Source organism: Apteryx rowi, unplaced genomic scaffold, assembly GCF_003343035.1.
Source record: "Apteryx rowi isolate R43461 unplaced genomic scaffold, aptRow1 scaffold_77, whole genome shotgun sequence".
In the NCBI taxonomy this organism is placed as follows: Eukaryota; Metazoa; Chordata; class Aves; order Apterygiformes; family Apterygidae; genus Apteryx; species Apteryx rowi.
Window position 1 is genome coordinate 150,470 of NW_020451060.1, and position 27,905 is coordinate 178,374.

General features: G+C 36.3%; 1 protein-coding gene across 3 annotated transcripts; it reads right to left on the reverse strand.

Moving 5' to 3' along the window:
• Positions 1-862: 862 nt before the first annotated feature.
• Positions 863-27,290, reverse strand: GKAP1 (G kinase anchoring protein 1). Of its 3 annotated transcripts, XM_026088471.1 has the most exons (12): positions 27,230-27,246; positions 20,943-21,204; positions 18,562-18,705; positions 11,583-11,660; positions 9,885-10,017; positions 8,799-8,821; positions 7,941-8,093; positions 7,430-7,531; positions 5,527-5,590; positions 3,934-4,004; positions 2,953-3,030; positions 863-1,182 (listed from the first exon to the last, which is right to left on the reverse strand). In XM_026088471.1, the coding sequence occupies exons 2-12, from the start codon at positions 21,153-21,155 to the stop codon at positions 1,135-1,137; spliced, it is 1,107 nt and encodes a 368-aa protein (XP_025944256.1). In that variant the 5' UTR covers positions 21,156-21,204; positions 27,230-27,246; the 3' UTR covers positions 863-1,134. The 3 variants fall into 3 exon arrangements, with proteins under 3 accessions (XP_025944256.1, XP_025944257.1, XP_025944258.1); XM_026088472.1 differs by lacking the exon at positions 11,583-11,660 and having other exon boundaries at positions 20,943-21,205; positions 27,231-27,290; XM_026088473.1 differs by lacking the exon at positions 7,430-7,531 and having other exon boundaries at positions 20,943-21,205; positions 27,231-27,288.
• Between the last annotated feature and the right edge of the window lie 615 nt (positions 27,291-27,905).

Genomic DNA, 27,905 nt, shown 5'->3' on the forward strand with positions numbered 1-27,905 from the left:
TTCATGGTATCGAGACTTTGATACCGTGAATTGATAAAGACCTCTTCTATCCTCTTTCCTCTTCTGTCTCCCAGTGAAGTGCCATCTTTATATATATACACATTGCTTTGCAAATTGCTGTGTCCCATTGCATCAAAATAAAAAAAACAACACAGTAGTAAGTTGATAAATTTTCTATTTTTAAGACTACAGCTATTTTGCTTTCTTTCCTCCTTATTCCCTTCTCTAGTTCTTTCCTTCTCATTTCAGTGTTCTCTGCTGACTGCCCAGGTAACTACAGCAATTTTCTAATCTATTTTACGTCAGCCAGCTCCTATTTGTAGTATTTCACTCCAACAGCTATCCCAATATAAGTAAGATCCCAAAATTTAGTTCTGCATTCAATGCTGCACAAACAATTCTGAATTTTCATAGCCATATCACATCCATTGACAGTTCACATGGGGGGAAAAAGAAAGTTTGTACTAGGACTTTGTCTCTTAGCACAAGATGAACTGTTTATTAATGAGCATGCTGTGAAGCAAGACACAAGCTATTTTTCAGAGCTGAAAGGCAGGAAAGCTCTTTTTAAATGGTAGCTGCATGTGCTACCTTGTGTATCTTCATGCAGAAACTCACATATATACACACAATGGAGATAAAAGGATTCAGATGTCCTATGCAGGGAAAGGAAAGAATGACTGTTAACATTAACTACAGATTCCAACTCAGCCCCAAGGAAATGGCTTTGCATAAGCTGCCTCATTTTTTGTTTTGGTTTGGTGAGGCTTTCACCATTTGCATGCTGATGCATTTGTATCCTGATAGTCATTAAATAAGGTCTTCTTAATTAAGAAATTATAAGAAAGCAAGAATTCAGACATCTAAATGGAAGAGTAAGTTTTATTGAATGATGAAAAACTAGTTATGGCATTACAATTAAAGTTTTAGCTCTGCTGAAATACTAGTTTTCTCATTTTTCTTTAGGAGAAAGTGCAACAAATCAATTATTCAGAATGTTAGTCAAACTAGTTATCATTAATTTCTCTTCAAAAAACTGTATAGTTGAGCAGTTGGACAACAAATATATAAATTTTTGCAAAACCCTGAAGAAAGATTTGATATTTTTTGCTTTGAATCTGGTAGCAGAGGAGATCACCTGCACTGGTCAGATTCCGAGTTCCTTTTCCCTTTTTTACCACCCTGTAAGAGAGAATTAAAACAAATTTTTAGTTATTATGCTAGACAAGATGTTTTATATCTGCAGTTATTTTCCATACTAAAATAGTGTGAATTAACAACTTGAATGCACTTTAAACAACTCCTGATTTTTTCTTATGTTAAATTATACAAGTATATATCTATATGGTACACAAACCCATCTGAACACCAAATATCAACATGTAAGTGACAACAGGATACAGAACTGAGATGATACATTTGGGGATAAAAACACTGGTTTATTGCTTTTTTGTTTGTTTTTAACCTACACATATTTGGTTTCGTTTTTTGAAAGGCTTCTTAATGTTTCAAAGCAGTATTCCAATAAAGAAGGTAGGTCTAATGTTATTGAAGACAACACCAGAAAAAAGTGGTAGTACAAGAAGGGTTAACCAGAGCAGTCTTGGAAGATTATAGGAGAGAATAATAAAAGCAGAAACAATGATCCCTGTAAGGCTAATACAAAAATAAATAAATAAATAAATAATTAGCAGAAGGAATGATTTTGCAGTAATTACAAAGTGTAATTAAAACAAAGACCAAGGTTTTTTTGTAAATCCTTCTTCTGTTTTTCTGTTCATTTATTATAATTAATCACAAAATAATTAAATTATTTTTCTAATTAAAATCATCTCTTTATGAGAAAAATAAACATTAGCAAAAGCAGAGATGGCATGGAAAAAAGAGCAGAAAGACTGAAGGTGAAAGTCTGAACAATGGTGTGAATGACTGAATTTGACAGTAAAAATAGATTTACTTTAGTTTTAATTATTGATATAAGCACTCAGCTTGTCTATAAGAGACTGACCAAGTACATGTATTTGGGAACTGCTGCAAAACAATTTGAAGGAGGAACTTGCTTCATTGTGTTAAGTGACAAGCGAAAAAGAGAGGAGATTAAGTACAGAACACCATGCAATGAACACACACCATGCAATACTAGCCAAGAAATTTCATGTAATCAGAAAAGATTTGTTGCTTCAGAAAGAATAATTATGGCTTAATAAGTCAGTTTTCATGAAGTTATAGTATTCCAACACAACATATTACAACTTGAAACAAGATTACTTGCCAAAGACTACAGGGCTACCTGAGAAGTTTCCATTATAAACTATGGGCTCTCCTTTTTGCCATGACATTTTGCATAGGTTAAAGAAAAATATGAAAATGTGTCAAATAAACCACACAAAAGTACTAATTCTTATTCTCTGGGGACTGAATCACTGCACTCTTTAAAAACAGAATTTTAACAGCATACTACTTACATGAAAGTTAACTGAAATTCACTAACATGAACTGCATTAGTGGCCAAATTGAACCAAACAACACATGCACAATCAACAAGACACTGATCTTATCACTCACATTTCAACAGCATTTGCTCTAAATCTCCTACAAAGATTTGGCTGCAAACAGAACTAAGACATAGAACCCAGGAAAGAATGTGTGGCAAAAGAAGACCTATAAAGTCTACTGTTAGTTTAGTTACACACAGAACATGAAAGCTGTAGAACATGCTGATTATTTACCAGCATACCAAGAAGTTCTAAAGTACAAAACAGGTGGCAAAGTTCTACTGGCCAAAACTGTGCTTTAGTTTTACTGCTGTTTTTGCCTGAAATGTAAACCGCTAAAGATATTTTTTTAACCTGAAAAAACAGAGCTAACAGGTCAGTTGAGAGCATGCTACTTTGAGATAGTTTCAGCTACACCAAGAACAGGCAAACTTACATCTAGAGAAAATAAGAATACCTGATATTTTGTTAATTCTGCTTGCAATAATTTCACTTTGGATCGTTCTTGTTCTAATGCAGCATGAAGTGTAGTTACCTGAAAAAAAAAATATAGATAGATAGATAGATGGATAGAATTTACAAAATATGCTCTACATCTACAAGTTTACCAAGTCAAAATAGTTCTGTTAGTATTGTGTTAGACAAACAGGTAATACATGCTGGGTTCAAGAAAGGTTACTACGATTGTGCACAAACTGAAAGTGTGAGTAACATACTCCATAATGACTTATTTCCCCAGAAACATTTACTGGTTTACCTCTATAATGTTATATGAAAGCTACGGAGTCAGAAACTCTTTCAGGTTTTAGCCTCTGCGTACATACAGTACTGTTCCTGTCATACAGCACTTAACTGATGTAATGTTAGGCAATGTGGATGAGCTCGATTACATCACTCTCACAAATTAATAGTGTTCTACACTAAGAGGTTTGTGCAATTTTAGATCTTAGAGAACAGTCACTACAAACCAAAACTAAGCTTAAAAATGCTACACGCTTTCTACTACATTGGCTTGCTAACAGTCATCCATAAATAATTTGTAGCTCAATTACATTGGTAAACCACCATTTTTCAAACTTTAGAAAGCAAGAAAAGGTAAAGAAGCATTTTCTTCTGCAGTATCTTTCTGAGCTTCCTCATTTTGGGTTAGCAAAGAGGCAGACGATGATATTCTTAAGGGGATGTTGAGGACAAGATCCTTTCAGGCATGCTGAAGTCTGCTGTCTTTCCAGAAATAGCTCTAAGTGTATCATGCTGGAAGTTTCTGTAATACATGTCCTCTGACACATACAGTGCCTGGGTAAGGATGAAATTTAACATATTTTGCTTCAAGCAAGCTTTGTTTTTATCTTTCTCCACTCCCCCATCCCCCAATTACCCCAATAAAATTTATCTTTGAAATACCCATGGCATTTTACATTAAGAAATCCTTGCTTACCTGTAAGGTCAATTCATTTTTGATACTTTGGGATTCATCAACCTGTAGAAGTATTTCTGCTTTGTCTTTCACTGGAGAAAGAAAGAGACCAAGTGTGAGAATTTTTCTAGATTTACAGGTCTTTGCCTGCAACAGTACTGTGACATTGCACTCACTATTTTGTTATTTCTAACCAAGTCTGCCTTCACTGAGAGAATGAATGTTAACTAAAAACAGTCATTAGTTACCAGTGCCATTAGTAGCAGCTTTAAAAGTTCTGAAGATTAAACTCCAACCTTGTACCAGTTTCCGCACACTTAATCCTGTAGGCAGCATGGATTTCAGAGACAAACACTATGAACAAAGTCCATTAGAAAACTGTATCTTGGCCATCAGTCAAGATTTTGGGACTGTAAGCTTCACGTATGAATTCAGCCATACCTATGGAGACTTATACTGGTATTAAATATTTAAAATAGGGATGTATGTGAACTGTGTATTTATTTAGGGTCTACAAAACATCTGTGGATAACTTTAAATTCTCAGTATACACAAATTGAGCTTTTTCAACGCTCAGTTCTGCCATAAACAATATTCTCCCCAGAATGCAAAATACCTTGAAGTCTGCAGAAGATGAGATCTGGTAAAACCACAAAATTACTATTTTATGGTACAGTACTATTCCACCAATACGGGGGGGGGGGAAATCAAGCAAGAACTTCACCACTTCCCTTTTGAGATGCGACTATTTCATCTTGTTTCAGACACTGACCTGAAGTTCCAACAAGTAAAAACTTGCAGTGCTCAATCACATTATGAACATTTGAACTGGCTTAGCTGTAACTTGCTTGTAAATATATTTCAACAAAAACATTCAGCTCTTTTCTAGCTCAGAATTTGAGCCCAAATAAGAAGCTACATTTAGGAGCTAAATTAAGAAATTGAACAGCAAAAGCAAATCTATAACACATTTAGTTTGCCTGGTATTATAGACCCCACTTCATCATGCAAGATCAGGATTATTAAAGCATAACGACATGCAAGTATAAAGATGCCAGGAAGTTTACTTATATATTCAGTCTTTGACACCAAGCTCTGAATTATAACAACTACAAATCGTGTTACAACAGAAGAAAATTATTGCAGTTACATATACAAAATTCTCAGTGTTAGCTTAGTTGGCCCTATTCATTGTCTGGCAAAATGTTTGCTTAGGTGTAAGATGATGTTTCCAACAGTTCAAAGCACAGCTTGCAAAGAGATGAAACACCTTGCTTCCGGGTCTAAACAGGGAGTACAGTAAGATCAGTCCAGAACAGATCAAGTCACTGGCAAAAGAAAGTCTAATTCAAAGATTCACTGTACCTAAAGCATAACTGAACAGCTTAAATTTCAAAGACTATTAAAATTCAACAGATTCTTTCATTATATAATATCAGGAATGCAGTACTTTGTGATCTACATTCTGTATTTCACTGGAGTCACTGCAAATGAATAACTTCCTAGTTCCTTGTAGTTGTTACTGTATCAACTTATTTTTTAAAAAGCTGCTTTGAAAGTGCTTTCCATCTCTTTAAAAGAACTTTCAAGTCTGCCTGTTAAAACTCTACTTACTTTCACCTTCTTGTAGCATCTTCAAAAGTTGTGCATTTCTTGCTTTTACTTCCTTATACTTTGCCTAGTGTTAAAGAGATTGAATTATTACATATATGCCCTATAAAAGAAATATTCTATAAGGCAAATAGGACTAAAACGTTTCAGAGTTGAAAATTATGATCTCTGCAGAGAATCTGTTGTCTATGTCTTAATTAAATCACAGCCAATGTAATGAATGTACCACAGAAGAAATGGGTTAATCAACTAAGAGTACAGAAATTAAGGCAAGCACAACAAGGCTTACAGCAAGTTAAAATAAAAAGATACGTCATTGCATTGACAGTGCAAGAACCACCACTCAGGTCTGCCTGAAGTATATAGGCCTATTTGCATCAAGCATTTTTACAGTTTATCCCCTGGCAAAATATTCATACAGCACAACAATTATAATGCGCTTTCTAGATACTGTGTTAGTATAAATGGTTTGTCATGTTACTTGGCAACTAGGACAAGTCCCCTACAGCTCTACAGATTTTTTTAATGAGTCACGGTTATTGAAATAACAGTTTCTTTCTTTCAACTCTTACAGTCTTCTACTCAGAAACCTATTTTTGCCAGTTTTTCCAACCTATCTGATGACTACATACTTTCTTCATAGGGCAGCCTTTTCCTTAATTGGCCACCAATGCCGATTCCAGCCATGTGTCTTAACTCGATACTTATTTTTCCTTTCACAGGTCTCTTTATGTGTAGTTTGCTCTTCTTGGCTCTTGAAAGAGGTTCAGATTGGGAGAACTATTTTTTGTAATAAAGCAGCTACTGCTTTCCACTTACACTATCACCCAGTCCTTGACAATAATTTGACCTTAATCCATGCGGAAAGTTAAGAAGTTATTGTACTCTCCAATCCACTGTAAACAGGAAAAGGCTATAGTATAGCTCAGTGGAATACCCAGTTTCTGTATGTCATGAAACTGTGCACACATACAACACCTCCTTCCCCCCCTTGAAAAAAAAAACAATCTTTAAGAGAGGAATTTTTCAACTCTAGCATACCAAAACATTGTACAGCACTGCATCACTGCCACAACCAATAAATGCTAATATTTAGAGGAACTAGAACAATATACAGAGGGCATTTTAATAGAGGCAGTATGTAATACTTTAACTCATATTTAAGCACAGCCTTTGATGGCCACTTAAAACTATATTAGGCTCTCTAAACAAGTTTATAAAGTGAAACAGCTATATGGTCACCCCTCATCTCACCAATATCCTTATGCGCTGCATTTATTCTGCCAAGTGCAATCAAGTGCTAACAGTGACAAACATGAATGGTTTTATACTTCAGAAAAATTGAATTTGAGGAGTCCAACTCTAGTACATAGTGAATGCAGCTGTTAACAAAGTTCATGTCTTCACTACTACAAGCAAAAATCCTTATTTAAAGTATCAGAAAACTTCCAGTCAGTCAAACTGCTTGGACTACCTTAAACAAGGAATAAATACCCTAATGAAATCAATTAAAGTAATCCCATGGTGCTTCATTACATTTTCTTTATAAACCTTAGTCCGTCATGGAAATTTTACCCTGGTTGCTCTAGATACTATCTAGACAATGCTAACAAGGACTGAAAACAGGGAGGCAACTGAAGACATCTTCCCTAACTAGTCTAGTATATAGCAATACTATGATACTTATTAACAAGCAAGTATTTTTTCCTGGTGTCATTTCCTGGAATGTCATTTCCAACTTTGTTTGCATGTAATAAAAGATATAACAGAATACAGGACACCATTACTGTTATGCTGCAGCTTTCAAGGACTCCCCTTAAATCTGACAAAGTATGCACTGCTCTCTTTAAGCACTTCATATAGTGGACTTCATCTTCACTACTTGAAGGTATTATCAGCTACATACCTCCCACTGAGTTATTATATTTTTCAGTTGCTGAATTTCTGTATCTTTCTTTTCAAGTTCAAGCTTTAGTCGTTCTGTTTTTCCATCTTTCAAAATACCCTCCTATAAACAAGCAAACATCATTTCTTAATAACTCAGTCATGTGAATTCTATTCTTCGGAAAGAAAACTTATTCCTGTTCATTATAAAAAAATTTGATTGAAATTAAATATGTATATGTGAACTTAGATGCACAGATACAAAAGAGATGAATAAGAGAGGCAGTAATAAGTATTGCTATGTTTTGTGCAGCGAAAAAATATTTCAATCACAAGTGTTTCCTGTTAAAAACAAATCAAAGAAACTTAAATCTCTCTTCAGGTATAAAAGAATACAAACAGTTTTTAGAATGCTCTTTAATGATTATCATTCTTTTGATTTGTGCTTTCTTCTAATCAGGTGCTCTCTTCTAATCATTAAAGAAGTTTCATTAGGCAAACTTCTTCACTTCAGTGACTGCAATTGTACATACCTGGTTGTGTTCATGAGATGTACAGTTATCCATTCCATTGTAGTCGGTGAGCTGGTCTCTCCTTTTTTCTCTTTTAAGTATTTTGTGAACATCATCTTCCAGCCTATTGAAAAATCCTCCATTATGTAACAAAGACCGTGCAGAACTCAGTTCCTGTCAAAAATAAGCATTATAACTTACTATAACTCCCTTTACATGTAAATCAATATTCAGCTAAAAGACAACATGCTTAAAAATAGGTTGTTATGGAAAAGCACAAAGTCCAGATACTGTTTTATGTTGTACATCCTGAGAATACTGTGATTTCTACCTAGAGAATATCTGATCCCAATTGAAAAGTCTAGAAATCAGTTAACAGTTAACATTTAACTGACAATTTGATTACACAGAAGCATTGAATTAGAATTTAATGCTTGTACCATGCCCACGGTTTTTTGTTTTATTTTGCTGTTAACAATTCTTTCCTCTAGGAGTTTTAGTATTACTGGACCGTACCCACAATATAGTACCATTAGTATTTTCTTACCTATTTTGCTTCTCTTTTTTGTACTAAAATTGTATTGTTAACATGCTTTTAAATCTGCAAGTTGCAAAGTTAAAGACTATTTGAAAGCAAAAAAAGCAAAAGCTAGCTCCAAGAAACCCTTTCCTAAATTCTCAGATAGCAGAACTGCAGACATACAACTCTAGTAAGTCTACAACTGTCCACACAAATTTTCCAAACACAGATCACTCAGTTTTGGAATACATATTTGATGGTTGCTACAAAAGTGACCATATCTTTTGCTGAAATAACTACCTTTTAAACAGAGTTATTCTAACCAGTTTAATAATAATAATTAAAAAAATAAGGCTTACCTCATGTTTTTTAGCAAGGTGATCTGAAAAGAAAAGAGGGAAAAAAAAAAAAGATACCAACAGTAAGTTACTCAAATCTTGTACAGCTGGCCATTAAAGCATGGCATTTTGAAAAGTGGTGAGAGATCTACTGCATTCTTCAGTAGTTTTTCCAGCATTAACTCTCACCTCAAAATAACATTAAAAAAAAAAAAAAGACTAAAGCATTAGAAGAAAAGAATTATAAACTAGGTTTTAGGTCAATCCCTGAATTTGCAGCCTTTCACAGATCTTTCAAACTAATAAAATCAAAAGGAGGATTCCATAAGCATTTACTTCAGTTAAAGTGGAAGGCAACATCCTTGGGGGTTTTTTTGTTTGTTTTTTAATTCTACTTAGGGTTTTATAACACATTGACTGTATACCTGAATGCCTTCTAGTTGCCTCTCAAGATACTAACAACTGTGTTTTCATTCCGTTTTTCTCTATTTAAATTCACTGGAAAGAATGTGTTTAATAAATACTGTAACATTTAGATAAAAACATCCTTAAAAAAGAATGTTACCAAATGAACTGCTTTCTTCCTTTTCCAGGTTCTATCTTAATTTCTTCACTAAAATTCAGAATCTCTGCTTTATAGGTACAGATGAAAGAGAGTGTAAGAATTTTTCTCAACATTTACCCTTTCTAATAAAGGGCCAGCACCATGAAGAAAGGCAAACGGTGCCTTGCCAATACACAAGGAACAAAGAAACTCAGTTGTCTGAGAAGCACAGGCCTAGTGCAACCCCCAAAAAACACAGAAAAAGAAAAAAGACACATTAAGAGTATTTGAGCGTGCCCTCCCAAAATGCATGAAACTGTATGCTTACCTTAACCTCTTCCCTTTTTCTGCTAACCTAACTAGTCCATTATTATAAAATGAACTTTTAGCTCTTAGACTTGATAGGACACATTAATTCCAACTCATTCAGTGTTTAAAGACAGTGTTAACAGAAAAAAAACGTTGAGTTCCAACCTAGAGGGTGTTTTGCTGTTAATGTACACATTATCAGAATTCCAAGTAGAATAGCTCACAAGCAGATATATTAGTATGATAAGGCATACCTATAGTACTGTCTGACTGAAAATCTTTCAGAGACACAGTGAGAGGTTTGTCTTTTCCTTGCTGGCTCTTTCTTTTCTCTTTCTTATTCACAGACTTTGACTGAGGTGAAGTATTTTCAATGTTTTCATATTCCTGGAAAAATAAAGTCCCACTGGTATAACTTTCTTCAATACCCCAAATATTTTTTCCTAAAGCTTTATAAAGGAAAAAACAAACAAACAAACAAAAAACAGTGATAAGGAGTTTTTAGCCTAAACAGTAATTTGCAGGCTTCCGAGTGCTTTAAAAAGAGCATAAGGCATCTATCGGCAACTAAGCATCAGCTTTGTTCTCTGAAGTAGAGTATTGCTCTTTACTAAATAGCCAACGAATTATCAGTCTAACACCCCCTACCATCCACATAAAGTTTTATTCAAAAATTGATAGTCTGAGAATATAAATGTAGTCGAACACGCAAAYGTGAGTGCTATACAATGCAGGTTAACACTTCCTTTAAAAAAGCAGTTCTACTGTATCTTCATTTTACTCTTAAAAATATGCTTACTCATTATTCACTAGGAGTCAGACAGCTATTACTGCGCAACAATGCTCTGCTAGTCAACCTTATCTCCTACTGAAATCATACAGGCTGGTACATGGTATCTATTTTAACCTGAGTTCTACTCCTCCCATCTGCATTAACATTCTCAGCAAATTATTAATATGTCCTAGATTCATTGCCTTCTATGTAATAAACTTTTTCTGAAGATTATTTTGGCTAAGATGGGAAGGGGAAATGGAATGCTAGTCTTTCTGTAAAAGTAAAATTGTTTATCTATACTCATGCATACTGTATATTTAAAATAGACACTATATACTTTAAATTGTTCCAGGAAGCTTACTCTCAAAAAAATCTAGAAAAGATGCTGTTTTACTATGCCTGAAGACAGCCTTCACTTTTAAAAATAACTTTAAATATAGAAGTCAAAAATTTAACATTGATTTTTAAGAATTATGGTATTCCCTCAAACTGAAGTATTGCACAAAAATATTTTCCCAAAAGTGCACATGTAATTTTTGCTTCTTTATGATGCATAATTACATCAGGTTTATATACTTTCATAACATATCTCATAGGTTCCTGACTTACTGCAAATAAAAAAATTCCTGTTAGAAGTTCACAGTTCATCTGAGCATACTTTTCAAAACATTTTAGGGAACACTGGAGAATTAGTTGCTAAAAAGTACCCAGAAAATAGCATCCTGAGACTGAGACAAAATGTAGACAGGTTATTAAAACTAAAATATGTAACAAAACAGAAAAAGCATTAGTGAAAATGAGAAAGATTCAAACATAATTAACACTTAAAGGCCTAAAGAAAAGTCAGTGGTTTGATTCCGTGCCTCCCCAAGTGTGCTGGATTTCTTCTACAGAAGTACAGACAGAATCCCTTGTTGTACTTTCAAAATTTCAGTGTCTTTGCATGTCAGAAGATTGAAAAGGTTACACTAATTTTCCACCTTTACGCGCTTATTTTAAAGTACAATATTATTATATATGGTTTCTTTCAAATCTAATATTTCTCTGAACTCTTAAGCATTTGAACAGTAAGCAAACAATTTACACAGAAGTAATATTACTTTTGCCAGGTGATTCATTTTTAAATTCAAGCCTTACACTTGTACAGCTTTTACACCAGGATGAATCCCACAAATACCTTTTTGTGCTCTTCATATTCCAGTTTGCTTAGCAGCAGTGCTTTTTCAAGATCTGCTTCAAACATTTCAGATGTCAGCTGAAGAAAATTAACATATTCCTTGTGACAAGGTTGTTAAAAAAAGGCAACCAAATCACTAAAACCACATTAAAATTTCATTTTCAATATACGTATCACTATAGTTGTCCGAAAGCTTGATATGATGTGACATATGACATTAGCAATTAATATACCTATTTGTACCATAAGTAATAAAATACTTTGCTTCAGAAAACTGTCATGTAACTGTACAGTAAGTTGTGCTCACCTTAATGTCAATACAGTTACCATTTTCAAAATTTGTTTAAAATGAGATCTTTTAAAAATCATTTTTAATTTTGTTTTTTCATGTTTCATAATATAAAGACACAAGGATGTTAAAAGTATGAGAAGTGTCATTGTAAAAGGATCACTAAGAAGCCAAAGAGCTCTCCTATTGCACAGGAAAGATTAAACTAAGCAACTAAGACCACCCCTGCCAGAGAGGAAGTCTGAATGGTGTTTTCCCTTCCATTTCTGAGAGAGAAAGAAGTATGCGAGTTTTCTTGAGAGACAGAACGGAAAACTGAAACTTTCTAAGTATGAGCTATTAAGAAGCAAAAGAACTAGGAACAATATGACATGAACAAAGGACAGGATACCTGACTTTTGTGTTACAAGAAGATAGAAAAGTGTGGGCAAGACCAGCTTCTACTCAGTAAAAGATTGAAGTATTGAATGTGAGAATACCACTATCAGCAACAGTTCAATGGGGCCGAAAGAAAGGATTTACTGGAGGTAAATGCTGAAGTTGAGATACTGAAGAAGTAGATAGTGCATAAGGTAAACATATAAATTGGTAATGACCTATGCTACTGAATACAGTAAGTAAACCAAGGTGAAGTTGTTTTGAATGCAAAACTCTAAGCCTTTGAGAACTACCCTTCTAACTACCACTACAGTCCTCAGTGTGATGTGCTGCCAAATGGAAGTGTTATTCATCATCATAGTTCTGTTTCATGTCCATAACTGAAATATTAACTAGAAAAAAAAGTTACTTTCACCATCGCTTTCTTGTTCTTTGAATTTCAAACTGAAATTCAATGAAGTCCCTGTTATTCATTTCAGAATAAACTACAATAGTTGTTAAATCAAATAAATAGCTTAACTGACCTTAGAGTACTTTGATCCAGCTGGGCTGAGTGACATACACTAGCTTTTCTGTCTATAGGAACTATGCTCTGAAAAACTTATAAGTCTTCATATGCCTTCCATATGCATAAAAATGACTTATTATGTGGTCTAAAAGCATAGACATTGTTTGTAATTATTTATTCAATAATTCATATGATCAGTCTTGCATAAAGGAAAACCAAAGAACGGCCCCAGGCTTTGTTTTGGTGGTGTGTTTTTCTTTTTTTCTTTTTGAGAAGGGGTGAGGGGAAGAGAGAGACACAGAGATAAAGACAGAGAGAACCAGTCATCTCTTTTTGACCTGTTATTTTAAACACAGTAAAATACTATTCTCTCAACACAAGCTGTGACAAGATTTCTTGTAGGCTTCAGGTGCTATTTTTTCTAGCCTTGAGCAGTTTGTGACTCAAGTTTAGTATCAACTGTTGAATCCAATCTGACCATGATACTTATCTATCAAAAATTAAGACATGTCAACTGCATTGAAAAGCTCAATATAAACACAATGAAAAAAGGGGAGAATGGAGATGGAAAAAGCAAAAGATTACTTTTAAAAAAAAACACACACAAACACAGTAAGCTTACATGGAAGAAGAACTTAAGATTTTTGTCTTTATGTGTTGCAAAGAACTTAGCACACAAGATCCCAAATAATTATTAAGAAGTAGTACAACCACAATACTGTTATGAAAATTAAACAATTTCACAAAGAAAAGGCATTCCAAGATCTCCAATACAATAATAACCTTACTATAATTTATTTATCTAGCAGTCATTCAACGCAGGACAGGACTGGGGATCTGAAGCAGACTCTATGAAGAACTAAGGTGGCTACTTCTAAAGTTCTCCACTGAGCTGCTTAACCCCCAGTGCTCTTAAAGCCAGGCATCCCCACCAGGTTTTCCAAGCACATTCAGTTCTGCTTCTCTGCATAACTGTCTCAGATAGACACCTACAGGCTCACTGTCACTTAAACCTGTCCAGAACCTAGGAACCACAGGTTCCTTTGCTTACATACTTGGGGGTTGGGTGGCTGGATGGGGCTGGGGGGTGCAAACCCAAAAGACAAACTCAGAGCACGCCTGATACTCTGTAACAAGTTGAGATCCATGCACAAAGCTGTTACAGTGATTCTCTCTTAAAAGCATTGCTGAAGGAAGAGTGGTATTATCGACCTTAATTATATAATAGCTCCACAGTTAAGACAGATATTGGCAATCCTTTAAAAGTAAAGTGCCAGACAGTACTCCTCTTTATAAATTTGGAAGGTAAATATGCCAACAGGAACTCTGCATGAACTGGGAGATCCTCTTTGTAGAGCCAAATTTTGTGGGAGCAGAGAGTCACTGTTTCTCATGTGTTAAATATCACCCTGCCTTATGATATGCCAGTAGAAATATACCTCTTCAGCATCAATACTGTATTATTGAACCAGGAAGTGAGAGACTAGGATTTCATACCTCCCAAATCTGAAGAATTCAAACCCACATCTCTTCTCTCAGATAAGCATGCATAAGCTGTAGTCTGAACCCTCCCACAGATCAGTTTCTCCAATTCAGATAAAAGATGCTTTTTATCTCACAGGCCAGTCAGCATGACTTGATTAAAAAACAGGGACAGCAAGACGCAATTAAAAGTACTGATCAACATTTGACACAACCTTGACCAAATCACAGTACTCAGAGACAAGTAAGCCTTTATTAAAACAAAACAAAAAAACCCCACATTCTTAGATGTGGAATAAAGCCATTTTTGGAGGTTCTGAATGCTTAAATCTGCTGAACCAGGTTTGCAGCTGGTCCCCATCTTTCCCCTAACACAGCTCAGACTGTTCATAAGCTTCCAACACTCTTCATCTTCATAGGATATCTTACCTCTTCTAAGTTATAATTACTACCTCTTATTTTTAACAGAATGGCACTATGGTGAGATTTAAGGTTATTTAAATGATTTCTCCTTTAATGCATTTCACATCAACATAAGCACTGGCTCTCATTGCCTCCTTCCTTTTTTCCTCTGTATCCGCCTTTAATACAATAGCTTGGTCTTAAAAAGCTATACACAGACTCTATAAAATTTATATTTCTAAAAAAGTGGTAGCAATGTAATAAGCCTGTACATAAGCAACTAGGGATAAAAGCTCTAAAACCCTCCATGTGAAGCTTCATTCTCCCACAAAATTCAAGATTCAATGAGGTGAAAGGCACAGGACCTCATTGCTAAATGGCTAGTGACACTTGACTTGAGTAGGGTAGTACTGACATGCGTAGGTGTACAATGCAAATCCCTCAATAAGAATAACACAGCTTTAGAGGGACAGAATGGAGCAGATAAAAATCACCCTACAGTTTGATGCTCTTGGCACACTCACAGGAAGGAGAGGAGAAGAGCTTGGAGCATTTCAAGCTGAGGATGAATATCCCAGATTTGATGTCAAGTTGTTTAAACAGCTAAACTACATAGAAGCTAGACATGCCTCCATCCCATGCCCTTCTCCTCTTGGCTTGCTTAGAGGAGGCAATAGAATGGATGATGTTTTGAACAAGTCAGGTTTTTTCCACCACAGGAACACAATCTGCAGCACTCAGTAACATACCAATTCTGAGTCCCTATGCTCAGATTGACTAGACAGATTAGTACTCAGCAGATTTGCCTTTTTGGCAAATTTTTTTCTTTACCCATTACTATATAGGGAGTATTAGTATCCAACACTGGTACTTTGCATCTGTAATCAAATTTACCTTAACATCACAATTCTTTAAATCATAGTTATCAACAGATTCTTGAAATTATTACTTATTAGTTGTGGTTTTTAAGAATATAATTTCACACAAGTGATGCACAAATGTTGTAACTTGTTACTTCAAAAAAGTAACATTTAATGCACTTCCTGAAATTAAACTACTATGACACAATTTGGGCAACAAGATTCTGAAAAAAAAAAAAATCAAGTTATTTCTAAAACTGTTGATTACAATATTAAATAGATATAACAAAGCATAGCTGCAAATATTGAAGGTTCATGGTTCCTTGTGTGACACTGGCTTTTATTTTCTAATGTTTACTTCAGTATCATGAATTCCTTATTGTATTGTCAGGGAGGTGGAGGGTATGAGGAAAATCAGTGAAGACTCCCAGGATTTTAATCAGTCTCTGTATTAGCCTAAAAATGAATAGGTTGTAATTAAGCTAAATTCCTCACCATTTTCACTCTAGGGTCCTTTTTCCTCATGTAAGGAAAACAAAGCCAATTCAATGACTGCCAGTGCTGCAATACATCAGCAACAATGACTAATGGTGAAATAAAGTAAAAGTTTAAAAAGAAAAGCTTCTGATTATATCTATTGTACTGAGAATATCTTAGAGACATGTACTCCATGGGATGTACTTTGAACTATGGCAAAAATTTTGATTGCTGTTCTAAGATAATGATATACAAGTAGCAATATTTTTTCTGCCCAGATTCCAATATTCACTTTTTTTTTTTTTTTTTTTAAGTTTCTGGGTAAAGTTAAAAAAGTTTAAAGCAGTTTGCAGGACTTCTAGGCACTCTGAGGTCTAAAAAACAATGTTTTTAAACAAAGTCATTTATGAACCAAAAAAACTTCACTTAGTAGCCCCTATGGTTGCCTCAAAGCCTAAAGCATAGAAGTCATACCAATAACTCAAAGAGTTTAATTACTTTGTGTTTATGAAATATGAACACTGCAGCCTAACAGTGATCATGCCAATGTCAACTATTTCACTAAACTTTTATTCTAGTAAAATAAAAGTCAACACAGAACTTGTTGGGAGAATGTTTACAATCCATACTGTAACTCCATTCTTTATGCTCAGTCCACTGTGACTGCAGAAAGCTGTTTAAAGCATAGCTGTGCTACAAAACAGTCTGTGCTCCAGTCTCAAGAGTCATGATAGCATTTGGCTATTCCTTTCTCCTCATAAAAAGGGATAGAAAATGTCTTCAAGACTATAACTATCATAGGTTACAGCTATGATATTGTTCTAAAGTTATTTTTACAACAAAAGAATCCCAAGGCAACTTTAACAGGAGTGTAGCCTCTATGTCAGCAAGATATAAATGAGCAAGCATCAACTGTTTCATAACTGAGTTTGCTTTGTCTGATCATTTCACCACCCAATAGTTAGACTGTAAAACTCTGTTTATCTGAAACGACTGCTTTACAGCATGCGGAATACAAAAACTGTAACTACTGAACAAAGCAAACCTGTACCTTAAAAATAAATCTCAAGCTAATTAGCTCTGGAAATTTTCAAGAGGATTACTAGGTCAGTACTCCACTGCTAGGACAACAATCCAGAAGTCTACCTAGAGAGTTGAGAACTTGACTCTACTCCGTTCCAGGAGGCACATATACCAAAGCATTAGCAACAATCAACAGTCAAGGCCAGCATCCAAATGTTAATCATCTGTCAATATGGATTTCTGTATTTCTTCTTAATTAAACAGGAAGCAGTTCAATACAACTTTTCATGATGAGACACATGTTGAAAAATCTCTCTGTGAAAGAAAACAGCATTCTGGTAGCTGCCAGCATATGAAGTTCAGTAACTGCAGGCAACATTTTCCAAATCTAGTTGGTATCACATGAAAAAGCCTGCAGAAAGTTAAACACTTTGAAAGGCACCTTCAAGTGTACCAGAATAACCAAAACTGTATTACCCATAGTGAATTCTGCATGAATCAGTTATATAAAAAAAGAAAACACACAAATCTGTATAGCAGATTCATTCAAAAGGAACCTGAAAAAAAGTGTAGTGAAACATTTCTTTACGCACTACCCAGTAAATGCGCTAAAACAAATTATTCGTCCATACCCATCCTTTCTTTCCAAAGTAGCCAAAGTACTGCAAACAATCCAAAACATTCATATACACCATCATACAAGAAAACCACTATACAGTCTTCAGTAATACAGTGTTTTAAGTGTTCCTTTTTGATACAGTCAGGAAGGAAAATGGTTAGTTCCAACTGCAAGTATTCTTCCTAACTGACATAATAGCAACAATATGAACTATTGCATCAGGTCAAGGCAAAAACTATTTTACTGTTTTGGATTAAGTGTATTTCTTTGTGCAATTTGTTTGTGGTAGCTTTGGCAAGCAGGCACACAGTAAAAACAGGATATTAGCTTTCATATAGGCACAGGCAGTCTGCTTTATTCTTTAAGTGTTAATGAACTCTAACAGTGATATCATTACCAAAAATAGGTTCCAAGAAGAAAAACAGAGGTTCTCACACTGAAAGATAGGGCTACCCTAATCTCTGAAACAATGGTCAGCATTCAAAGTTGACACGATCTTGATTATCTAGAAAGGAACTAGTTATTGCATTCCTAATAGAACTTACAAAGCCTGGTTTACTATGGATCTGTACTGTTTATCCATACATCGCTCCACCAAAAGATTCTCAGCTTCTCTCCCACTACAACCCTTCAATATTCTCCCACAGCAATATTTTCACCTTTTCTCCAAATCATCTGAATGCCTCCTACCATACTCCAAATTTCACACCCCAGTTATGAGATATGCAAGCAGCAACATGTACTGGCTCTAAGCTACCGATATACCGAACAACCTTTCAGCAGACTTGACAGAAGAGGTAACCCAAATTTCCACTGAAATGTTTCCTTCCACGTGACAGTATTTTGTTTCTTTCCAGCCATATCTCTCTACTTCCAGGACTTAACATTATAAAGTAACATATTTCAGGAAAGTCAAACAAAGATAATACAGTAAGCTGTACCTGCTCGTCTTTTTGTCTCCACTCTTGCCAATTTTCTTCCTGAGAGTCCTTCTGCATTGTGCTGTGCAATGTTCGTTCATCCTGAGATAGACAGCCTCCATGGGAGGATTTCTGAGGAATCTTTTTAAAAGCAAGATTTCTGAGCTGAGAAACAAAATAAGGTATTTTTAATATTAACCAGAATATTAAGGAACATACAGTAACAGTTTTAATGGACTAACATTCAGACACATGCAAATACACATAAGTGGACTTTACCTTATTCTGTAGTTTAGGCAAAGTTTTTGTTTAATCAGATATGGTATGCACCAGAAGGTAAAATTTCTTTTGGATCCTAACCCTGAATCAAAAACTCTGCAGCCACATAACATAAAGCAATGAAATAGTACATGTATTTTGCCAGCTGAAAATACTTAGAACAAATCTGAAGAGGTAACTGTGTCCTATAGTTTTCATGCTGGACCAGGTACTATCCATCTTCCTTCAGATAGCATACAGCATAAAACATTCATATAAATTGTATTAAGTTCCCTTTGCAGAAACGCAATCATGTGTTCACACCTGACCTAAATTAAATATAATGCCAAATAAGAACATGGTACGCAGATCTGGCATGGATGATCAGAGAAACTAGAGGATCAGGTTAAAAAGCAAACAAAAAAAAACCCAACATAAACAATCCTTAAAGTTTGTCAACAATCCAAAGTCAGTCACATTTTAAGAACTACAAACCTGCAATAAAAATTACTCTAACTGCTGCACCACAGGGATACAATGGTGTCATCTTTAGAATACCTTACATAATTATAAAAGTTAATAGTGAACAAGTAACCTTCAAATTTTGCAGCTCAGAATAAAAGATATTCACTGCTCAAGCTTAAACATTAACTGACATTCTAGTCCTAACACTAAATGAAAATAGAGAGACCCACGCAATCTAGTATCAGCTTAGAGTCAGGAATTTCTTTAACATAAGGGCTACTGGAGGGAAGAAAAACTATTATCAAATGCTTCAGAAGTGAAAGCAAGTACAGCAGCGGCAATATTATCCTTAACATGTGTTTACAAAGTGTCACAATCACTTCTTAAAATGGCAGCTCATCCTAAGTTAAAATTACTTAAAATTAGGTAATAGTGCAGATGAATTGTTTTCTTTTCCCTCCAAACACTCCCTTGACGTACTGCCTCTTCCCTCTTTACCAGCACCACTGGCACCAGCACTACACCCTCAGCTCCCTTCTTCAGTTTACAGTGTTGGCAGGAACACTGGTACAAATCATTCTCATTTACTATTTCAATGGAGTCTAGCAAAGAAAGACATAGTAGATGCTGGAGTGAAGATAATTAATCAGCCCTAGTTTGTGTCTTGGCTATCACAGGATTAAATATCATTTCCATGCAAATGAATGTAAGTATATGCAATGCATAGGCATACACACAGAAGTTTTGATGGTACTGGAGTTGCACAGGCAGGCACAAAAGTCAGGGAATGCTCAATAAGAGCTTAAACTTTAGTATCAAAAGAACAGCATCAAAGTTTTTTTTTTTTTTTTTTTAAAGCAACACACACACTTTACCTAGCATTACTGCAACTACTAACATTCCATAAAGATTTTAATTTTATGACACACTAAAAAGATTTTTTTTTTTTAAACACAGTCAATTAGACAGTAAGATCTGTATAGTTTCAGGCAGAGGAGTTCTCAGACAGCAGTTGTGAAAGACAGAGTAGCTTATAGTTCATCTGCCCATAATTTTGAAACAACTCTTGCAGTCTCACTTCTTAATTTCCATTTAACCTTAGGCTTAAGAACCCAAATGCCAGAAAAACACCATGGCCATCCCCCCAAATTCAGAAAAGAAAAGGAAAAAAAAAGTGTGGATCTAATCAATTCAGGAGCTGGACTGATGGATAAGACTGAGAAGTAAAACAGGTAACCAGTTTTTAAAGCTCTTCAGACAGAGTAGGTAGGTCTAGTTAGCTGCTAAAAAGAAGAAGAAAAAAAAACTTCAAACCACCTTTGAATTTCAACATGCTGGCTTTCAAGCAGGCAACTAAAAACTGATTACCTACAAAATTCTGAAAACAAGTTGCTCCCCAGCAATCACTTTTTAGTGAGATCATTTCCTTCATCAGTAATTAACTATTCAGGGATTGATGTCAGGTAATAAAGAGTAAAAACTAGCAGGTTATTCTCACTAAGATTATCAAATTATATAGTAGGAAGTACCCTACATTTACATAATGAACTTTTAATAAAACTATGGAAAATTTGAAATGTCTCTGCAATTAGAAAGATAGAAAAAGAACAGCATCCCCCTCATATTAACTATTTAATGGATAACAATCTTACCCACTACTGAAAATACTGTCTCTTTACCTCATTAGCTTCACTCTGCTGCTGTTCTTTCTTTTTTCTCCTTTTCTCTCGCTTCTTCTCATTTGTAGAAGATCTCCCTCCTGAAGCTTGAGATTTACCAGCACGTTGGCTGCTTCTGCCCTTTCCAGGCTCTGAATCAGTATCACTGTCTAGTTGTAGCAAAGCAAAACGCGATGCAGTGGTAGGAACTGAACTGATTACAGCAGATGCCATTGCAAGTCTGAAATTCTACTGAGATGGCTTCTTTTTAATGATTAGGTTTCCTGAAAAAGTAACACAGAAATAAGAATGAAAACATTGTTTGACCAAACTGGTTTCTGTGTTCTGGAGAGAGGGAAAAAGAGTATATTGAATAGTGCTCCAAAACCATTTCAGATGCAGTCCTTGGAGCCTGACAAGCATATGGTTTGAGAAAGCAAGCAAGTAGATATTATGCAGAGGCAGGATCATGAGAAAGAAGTCCAGTTTGGGGTAAGTAGCCTTATTTATTCTTTTACAAATAAAATCATTTTGTTCAACAAGCAGTTTTCTCCACAGGAAAGTGAGCCCTGTGTTCTGGCTGGTACTTTTCTTGAACACTAAGCACCTATTCTTAGGACAAAACACAGAGGGTGTGTTTAAAGGGCATGGGGAGGACTAGGGATACATCTATTGTACTTTCAGTTGCCCCCTGTAGCTATAAGCAATACATATATCCCCATGACACAGTTCCAAAATCAGAACCATTTACCTAGGATAAAAGCAAAATCTTTGGCACAGGAACATTTGTTAAATTGCAATTTTTCCATCCAGAGTTTAATTAATTAGGAGACAGGACTGAAAGTGATGACATTTCATCTGAATATAAATCTCATAAAAAACAGAAGTCTAGCTATGCTGATCTATTATGGTGAAGAGGTATATTTAAGTAACAAAAATTTTTTGAAACTGCTGTTAGAAAGGAATATTTACAGTCTGATAACTGTAAGCACAATGAGGTGAATGTCTTCTTGAATGGTCTATGAAAATGTTGCTTGTTACTTACTGTTACAGAAGAACATGAGAATCTACCAAAGTTTCAAAAAAATATATATATTTTTTTTAAGCACTCAATTCCAGACTTTCTCAAGGACAAGCCTGTAGGTGCTCTAAAGATACTCAGATATATAGACAGAAAACAGTACTGTTACAGTGACCATTATCCAAAAGAATTATTAAAAAGGAATATTACATTTCACCTTGCAGAGATGAAAGAGAACCAGCAAGTAAACTAATACTGCTCTATTCAAGTTTACAGAAGAGAAAAGGTTATTGCAAACAGTATTCTTGCCATATAGAAGATACCTGACTATATTTCTTTCCAAAAAAGAAAATAAAGCTGATCATATGAAGTCTCTTAAGTATAAAACAAATTTTGCATCAAAGTGTGAATACACCCGATGCTGATACTCAGACTCTGTGATCATGCCACAGCCATGAATCTAGAAAAAACAAGTCAATAACACCTCGAACATCACAAGTACTTGTTATTCTCTCTAAATGATGAGAAAGCAAGGTAAGTTTGGGTTTTATTTTTTTAATACATTTAATATGCAAGAACTCTACAGTTAGCCTGCCTAGGAGCTTAGTTACTGCTGGCAGAAATGTACTATTACTACTCCAGAACACACAGTAAATTGAAACCTGAAACTCAGAAAACAAGTTAAAGATACTTCTTCACAGAGAGGAGGGAGGAAACGGCAGAGGCAAGTGCTCAGTTATACTATAACAAGAACTTACAATACTGGATGTTGCTTTTGGCACTACACCAGTCATAAGACTGAAAATTTGTACACTCTCTAGTGCATTTGGCATAAGAAAAAAGTTAGCGCACTCCAGTATGACTCTGCTAGTCAAATGCTTGGAATTTTCAGTGCTCTGTGCACTAACTGTGATATATTTTGTTCTCCATACATACAGCTAAAAGCAGAACAACACCGTCTTTATTAGATTCACAGCTGTTAATGGTGTCAAATATTTTCAAATTGTATGGGCAAAAAGTAGTATTTCCTCTTTATAAGCTGTAGTGATAGCATTTACGTCCTTTGAAAATATACTGCAAAAGAAAACATTGTCAAGATACAATTATTACTCATTGTAGAATAACTGATAAAGATGGAAGAAGATTGGACTTAGCCATTGTAGCTGGAGAGCTACATGACTATGAAATATGGCTGCAAATCTCCCTCTCTCTCTTCGTCTCCCTCCTTCCTCTCCCTCTTTCCCTCCCTCCTTCTCACAATAAAAATGCAATAGGTATACCTTTGCTGTCATACTGTGGCCGTCTTGCAATTAACTGTCCAGCTGACAAGCATATCAAACAATTATCATCCACAAAACACTGTTTTTATGATTCACTGAAATACTATAGTGGCAACATGAAATTAATTTACAGAATACTTTATTCCTGAATTATGTTTATACAGAATTAAAAAGAGATAATGACGATCTTGTAGATGAAATTAAAAATACATAAGATTATAAATGTTTTCAGTTAAGTCTAAAAGAACTGTTAATATTGTTATTGTAGCACATTTCAAAACAAATGTTCATATTACAGCAGGATCTAATTATTTCATTTCTGCAACACTTAAAAGTGGATCCGATGTTTCAGGGAGGCTTATCACCATGCCAAGGTTCACATTTTAATACCACACCTACAATTCTGACAGACTTTACTAAGTACCTCTCTAATATTTCAGATCCAAAATTTGAAATTTTCCTCTGGGAAACCAATGGACTGACAACTCAAAGTTTTCAGCTGAGGAAAGATGCTTCCTAGTCCTTTTACATGATCTTTTTCCTTAAATAGGGAATTAAAAATAATTTTCTTCTTTATTGTTATAGATATGAACAGTCTTAGAAAATTAAAGTGTTGGCATTCTTGAGCTGAAGATATTCAAGCTGTGTTTGAAGAGGCTTTTTGATCACAAACAGGGGGGTGAGGGTGTGGTGGGAAGGAAGATGCGTTCAAATAGCAGAAGGGATTTTGTAATTCTGCAGATCAAACTATGATCTGAAAAATCATTTCAGCTGTCATACTTTCAAGTAAAAGTTTGGCAGTCTGAGAAATTCTGTGAGTTGATAATGGTCTGTTGGCCAAAGCCTACCTATTTAAATACAACACTTCCTCTCCTTATTATAGAGAGTACAGTGAAAAAAAAACTGTAAGAGGCATAAAAAGAAACAAAACATGCTTGTGACACTTAAACAGCTCATTAATACCTCAAAGAAAAGAGAAATCAATATTTGAAGTTGTTCCTATTTCTGTTGAGCATTAGTACTACTTGTAATCTTCCAAGAAGAGTTTTTCTAATATATCATGAAAGTAACTACCCTGCATTTCTATGTTAAGGAAAACATCATTGAAGAATGGACTTTAAAACTGCAACATCATTACGGCATTGATACACAGGTGGCACCAATTTATGATCTAGTTTCAAAACTTTCTGCTTTGCAGATCACTAGCAGACTATTAGTTAAACTATCTGCACAGTCCATTTTAAATTATAAGGTCTGTGAACAGTTCCATAAACCAAAAGTAAATATTATTCAAATTCATATATCATCAGCATCATTTGCCATATAATTTCAAGGCAATGATAAAAGCATTTGTTATCTTGGATTGCAAGTAGGAAATTTTTAGTGCTTTACTAGTTTATAGGTCACAATCTTCTGTTAATCATGTCAAATCACTGCATAAATAAATTATCTTCAAATCTTAAACCTTAAATAGATTATTTTCAAATTTTAAAACAATACCTTATTCCAAGTTAGTTCCATTTATGATACATTTTTATCTATTACTTTAGCATGACTGACACAGTGATTTGTATGCACAGCAAAGTGCTTACTCTGCTTTAAGTTCTTGGCAAACAAGTAGACATATTTAAAAAGTTAAACTGTGACATGACTGAAATAATAATGTATCTTTTTAACTTCAGTTCCCTAAAGTGTACTAGGTATATTTCAGAAACATAAGATAGGTCAATGCCCTGAAGAGCTTCAATCTAATTTTAGACATGATGTAACAAAGATTATAGTAATAGAAGTAACATACTTATATGGTGTTATGGTAACTTGATTTTGTATCAGTTATGTACATGAACCCTCATGCTGCAGGTGATACAGCTTTTGAAATAATGAAGTTTTAAAAGCTGTTCTGTAAACCACCCAATATGTACACTAAGAAGTTAATACATATTCACAAACCTATTTTGTTTGTAGCTTCCCAGTCTGTGCTGAGCTTTGCACATGTGCATGAGTTGGCATTTAACTGTTAGGCAAATGTTCAAATAGCACAAAGAAGTGGACTGTACAGCACTAGGAACCTCTAGTCTAATGTTAGTAGTACACTTTTAAGGATCTGTGGACTAATTGGTTGGCTCTACACGTGCTGCTTTACTTTTTCAAGGGGAACATGCAGACAGGCCCAAAATATAAGCCATTTCCACTTCCACCTTCAAACATGTTGCTAACAGAAATGCAGATTCTCAAAAACTTGGAAAATAGGATATGGTCATACTAAAACTATTTCCTATATAAAATTTACTTGTTTCAAGAACTAATGATAATGTATGCTCACTATACACACTTAGTGAGCACTTGATATTATGACTTATTTCAATACTTATTCGTACACCTGAAATAACACTAACATACACAATAGGCTTAAAAACAAAACAAAAAAAAACACAAAAAAGGAACAGCCCCCTTCTCTATTAACCCTGATCAACTCTAGCAGTTTCTGCACATGACACATTGATCTTTGTCTATTTGTACATCTACCACAGCAAATGCAATCTACCTTTCCTCATCAGTGCATTTACAGGAAGTTTCAATTCTCAGACTGTTTGACCAGCTTTCTCCCTTTAAATTGTCTTTATTTTATGTCATTTGATCAAAGGCCATACGGCTGCATTAAACCAAGCCAAATCCTTAAAACTACTTAAATAGAGTCAAGATGGTTACTATAAAGAGAGAAGAAGAAGAAAAAGAAGAAGAAAAGCCTGAATAAGAAAACCACTTAAGAGGAGATGCACCACTGGCACATATGGCAGGAAAAAAAACAAGTAAAGATGTCATACAATTTGAATAGGGAATAAGTCATTGCTGTACTTTAAAAAATGTTCTTCCTCAAAAACAATTTTACGCTTTTACATTTTGATCCAGGATTTAAAGAAACCAGACAAATCTTTAACAAACTTTAATAAGTTTGCTCATGGGATACTCACTGACACTTTAGCCTCTCTTGCACTCCTTCCCCCTCCCCCCACAAAAAAGAAAGGTTGAAGAAAATTAGTTGAGTTTTAAAGTTTGGAACTTTTACCTAACAAACTTTGAAAGTTCACTAATGTGACAGAAGAATATCAGTGGTCTTGGAAAACAATACATATTAGTAATTTCAAGTAACTGAATACAACAGCAGTCAGTAAACACTACACCTTGGTGAAATCTTCGGTTCTAATCACAATCAATATTTTTACTGTAGCTGAGTTCTTTGAATTAACACCCTCTCTCTAACACACACAAAGAGAAGCAGTAAGACCCTTTTATGCCATGGAAGATAAAAATGGTCAGAAAATTACTTTTGGGAAAAGGCTCCTGCATTCTAAAATCCAACAGAAACAACAACACAAAATAGAACATCAAGCACAAGGTAAGAGTCTGCCTTAGTATACACACGCTGACACAAAGCCCAAGACATATATTGCCTTCCTAAAGATTAAGAGAACGGTGACTCTTTGCAGACGCTTAGAAGCAAAGACAGTGTAAGAGAAGACGCAAGAAAGTTAAATTAAGAAAGGGAAAGTTAAGACAGAGTGCCAGAATTTCTCCCGGGCGCTCCAGCTGCGCTCCAGCGAGCAAGCGGAGAGAGCTAGCTGCGAGGAGCTTTAAATGCGGCCCGAGCACTGCCTGCCGCACTGACCACAGGCAGCACCCGCCCCGGCCGCCGGCTGACCGCACAGCGCCGCCGCCCCCCCGTCGCCCGGAGGCACCTGCCGCCCCCCGGCCCGGCCCGGCCCGGCCCGGCCCGGCCCGCTCCGCTCGGGGCCGCGGCTCCCGGCTCCGGGGGAAACCCCCTTCCCCGTCCTGACAGGACCGCGGCCGCCCGCTCCCCACCCCGCGGACAGGGCAGGGCAGGGCAGGGCAGGGCGGCGCGGAGCCCCGTCCCCCGCCTGGCACCGGCCGGCCACCGCCGCGGAAGGGGCAACGCGGAGGAGAGGGGAGGCGGCGGACGGGCGGCCCCGGGGCCCGCGGGACACTCACTCGGGCGGCGCGGGCGGGGGGCGGCGGGCCGGCCGCTGCCCCGGGCGGGCGGTTATAACGGTCGGCGGGGCGCCGGGCGGGCGAACGGCCGGAGCCGAACTCGCGCCGCCGCAGCCGGCGGCGACGGGGGGGGGCGCTGTGGCGCGCGCTGCCTCCTCGCAGGTTTGTTTATTTACCTCGCCCGCTGGTTGGCTGCGCCGTGGGCACCGAACGCGCGCGCGCGCGCCGCTGCGCCGACGTCACAACGGCGTTAAGGCCGAAGCCGAACCGCGGCCGGCCGATACGGGCTCCTGCCTGGATCAAAATAACTAAGGACGCAGGGCAGCCGGCCGCAGGGGAGGTGTGCCCTCACCTCGGGCGGTGGGCGGCCGCCCTTTCCCAGCATACATCGCGGGGCACCGCCCGCCTGTTGCCGGCGCCATCTCGGGGGTTGAGGCTTCCTAAGCTGGGAAGTGCCGTAGGGATTTACACGAGGCACAAAACTTCCTTCCCTCAGGTTCTCTAGGTCTAGCTTTGACTCCTGTTATTTCGGCACATCCCCTTTCAAGACTTTTTTGCTTGAGTGCTCAGCCATTTCCAGCCAGGGCCTCGGGGATGTGATAATTCACAGCCTCTGCCTCAGGAAATACATAAAGCACGAAGTATTTTCAAAGGAGAGGGATGGTTTAGTTTTAC

Bases quoted from the DNA above. Each gene is read 5' to 3' on its own strand.
- GKAP1 (XM_026088471.1), bottom strand. From the start codon at position 21,155: ATGGCATCTGCTGTAATCAGTTCAGTTCCTACCACTGCATCGCGTTTT. The intron at 10,018-11,582 runs GTATTTGTGGGA...TTATTTTTCCAG, and splicing joins AATATGAAGAGCACAAAAAG to GAATATGAAAACATTGAAAA. The intron at 3,031-3,933 runs GTAAGCAAGGAT...TTTTTTTTTCAG, and splicing joins AAAATGAATTGACCTTACAG to GTAACTACACTTCATGCTGC.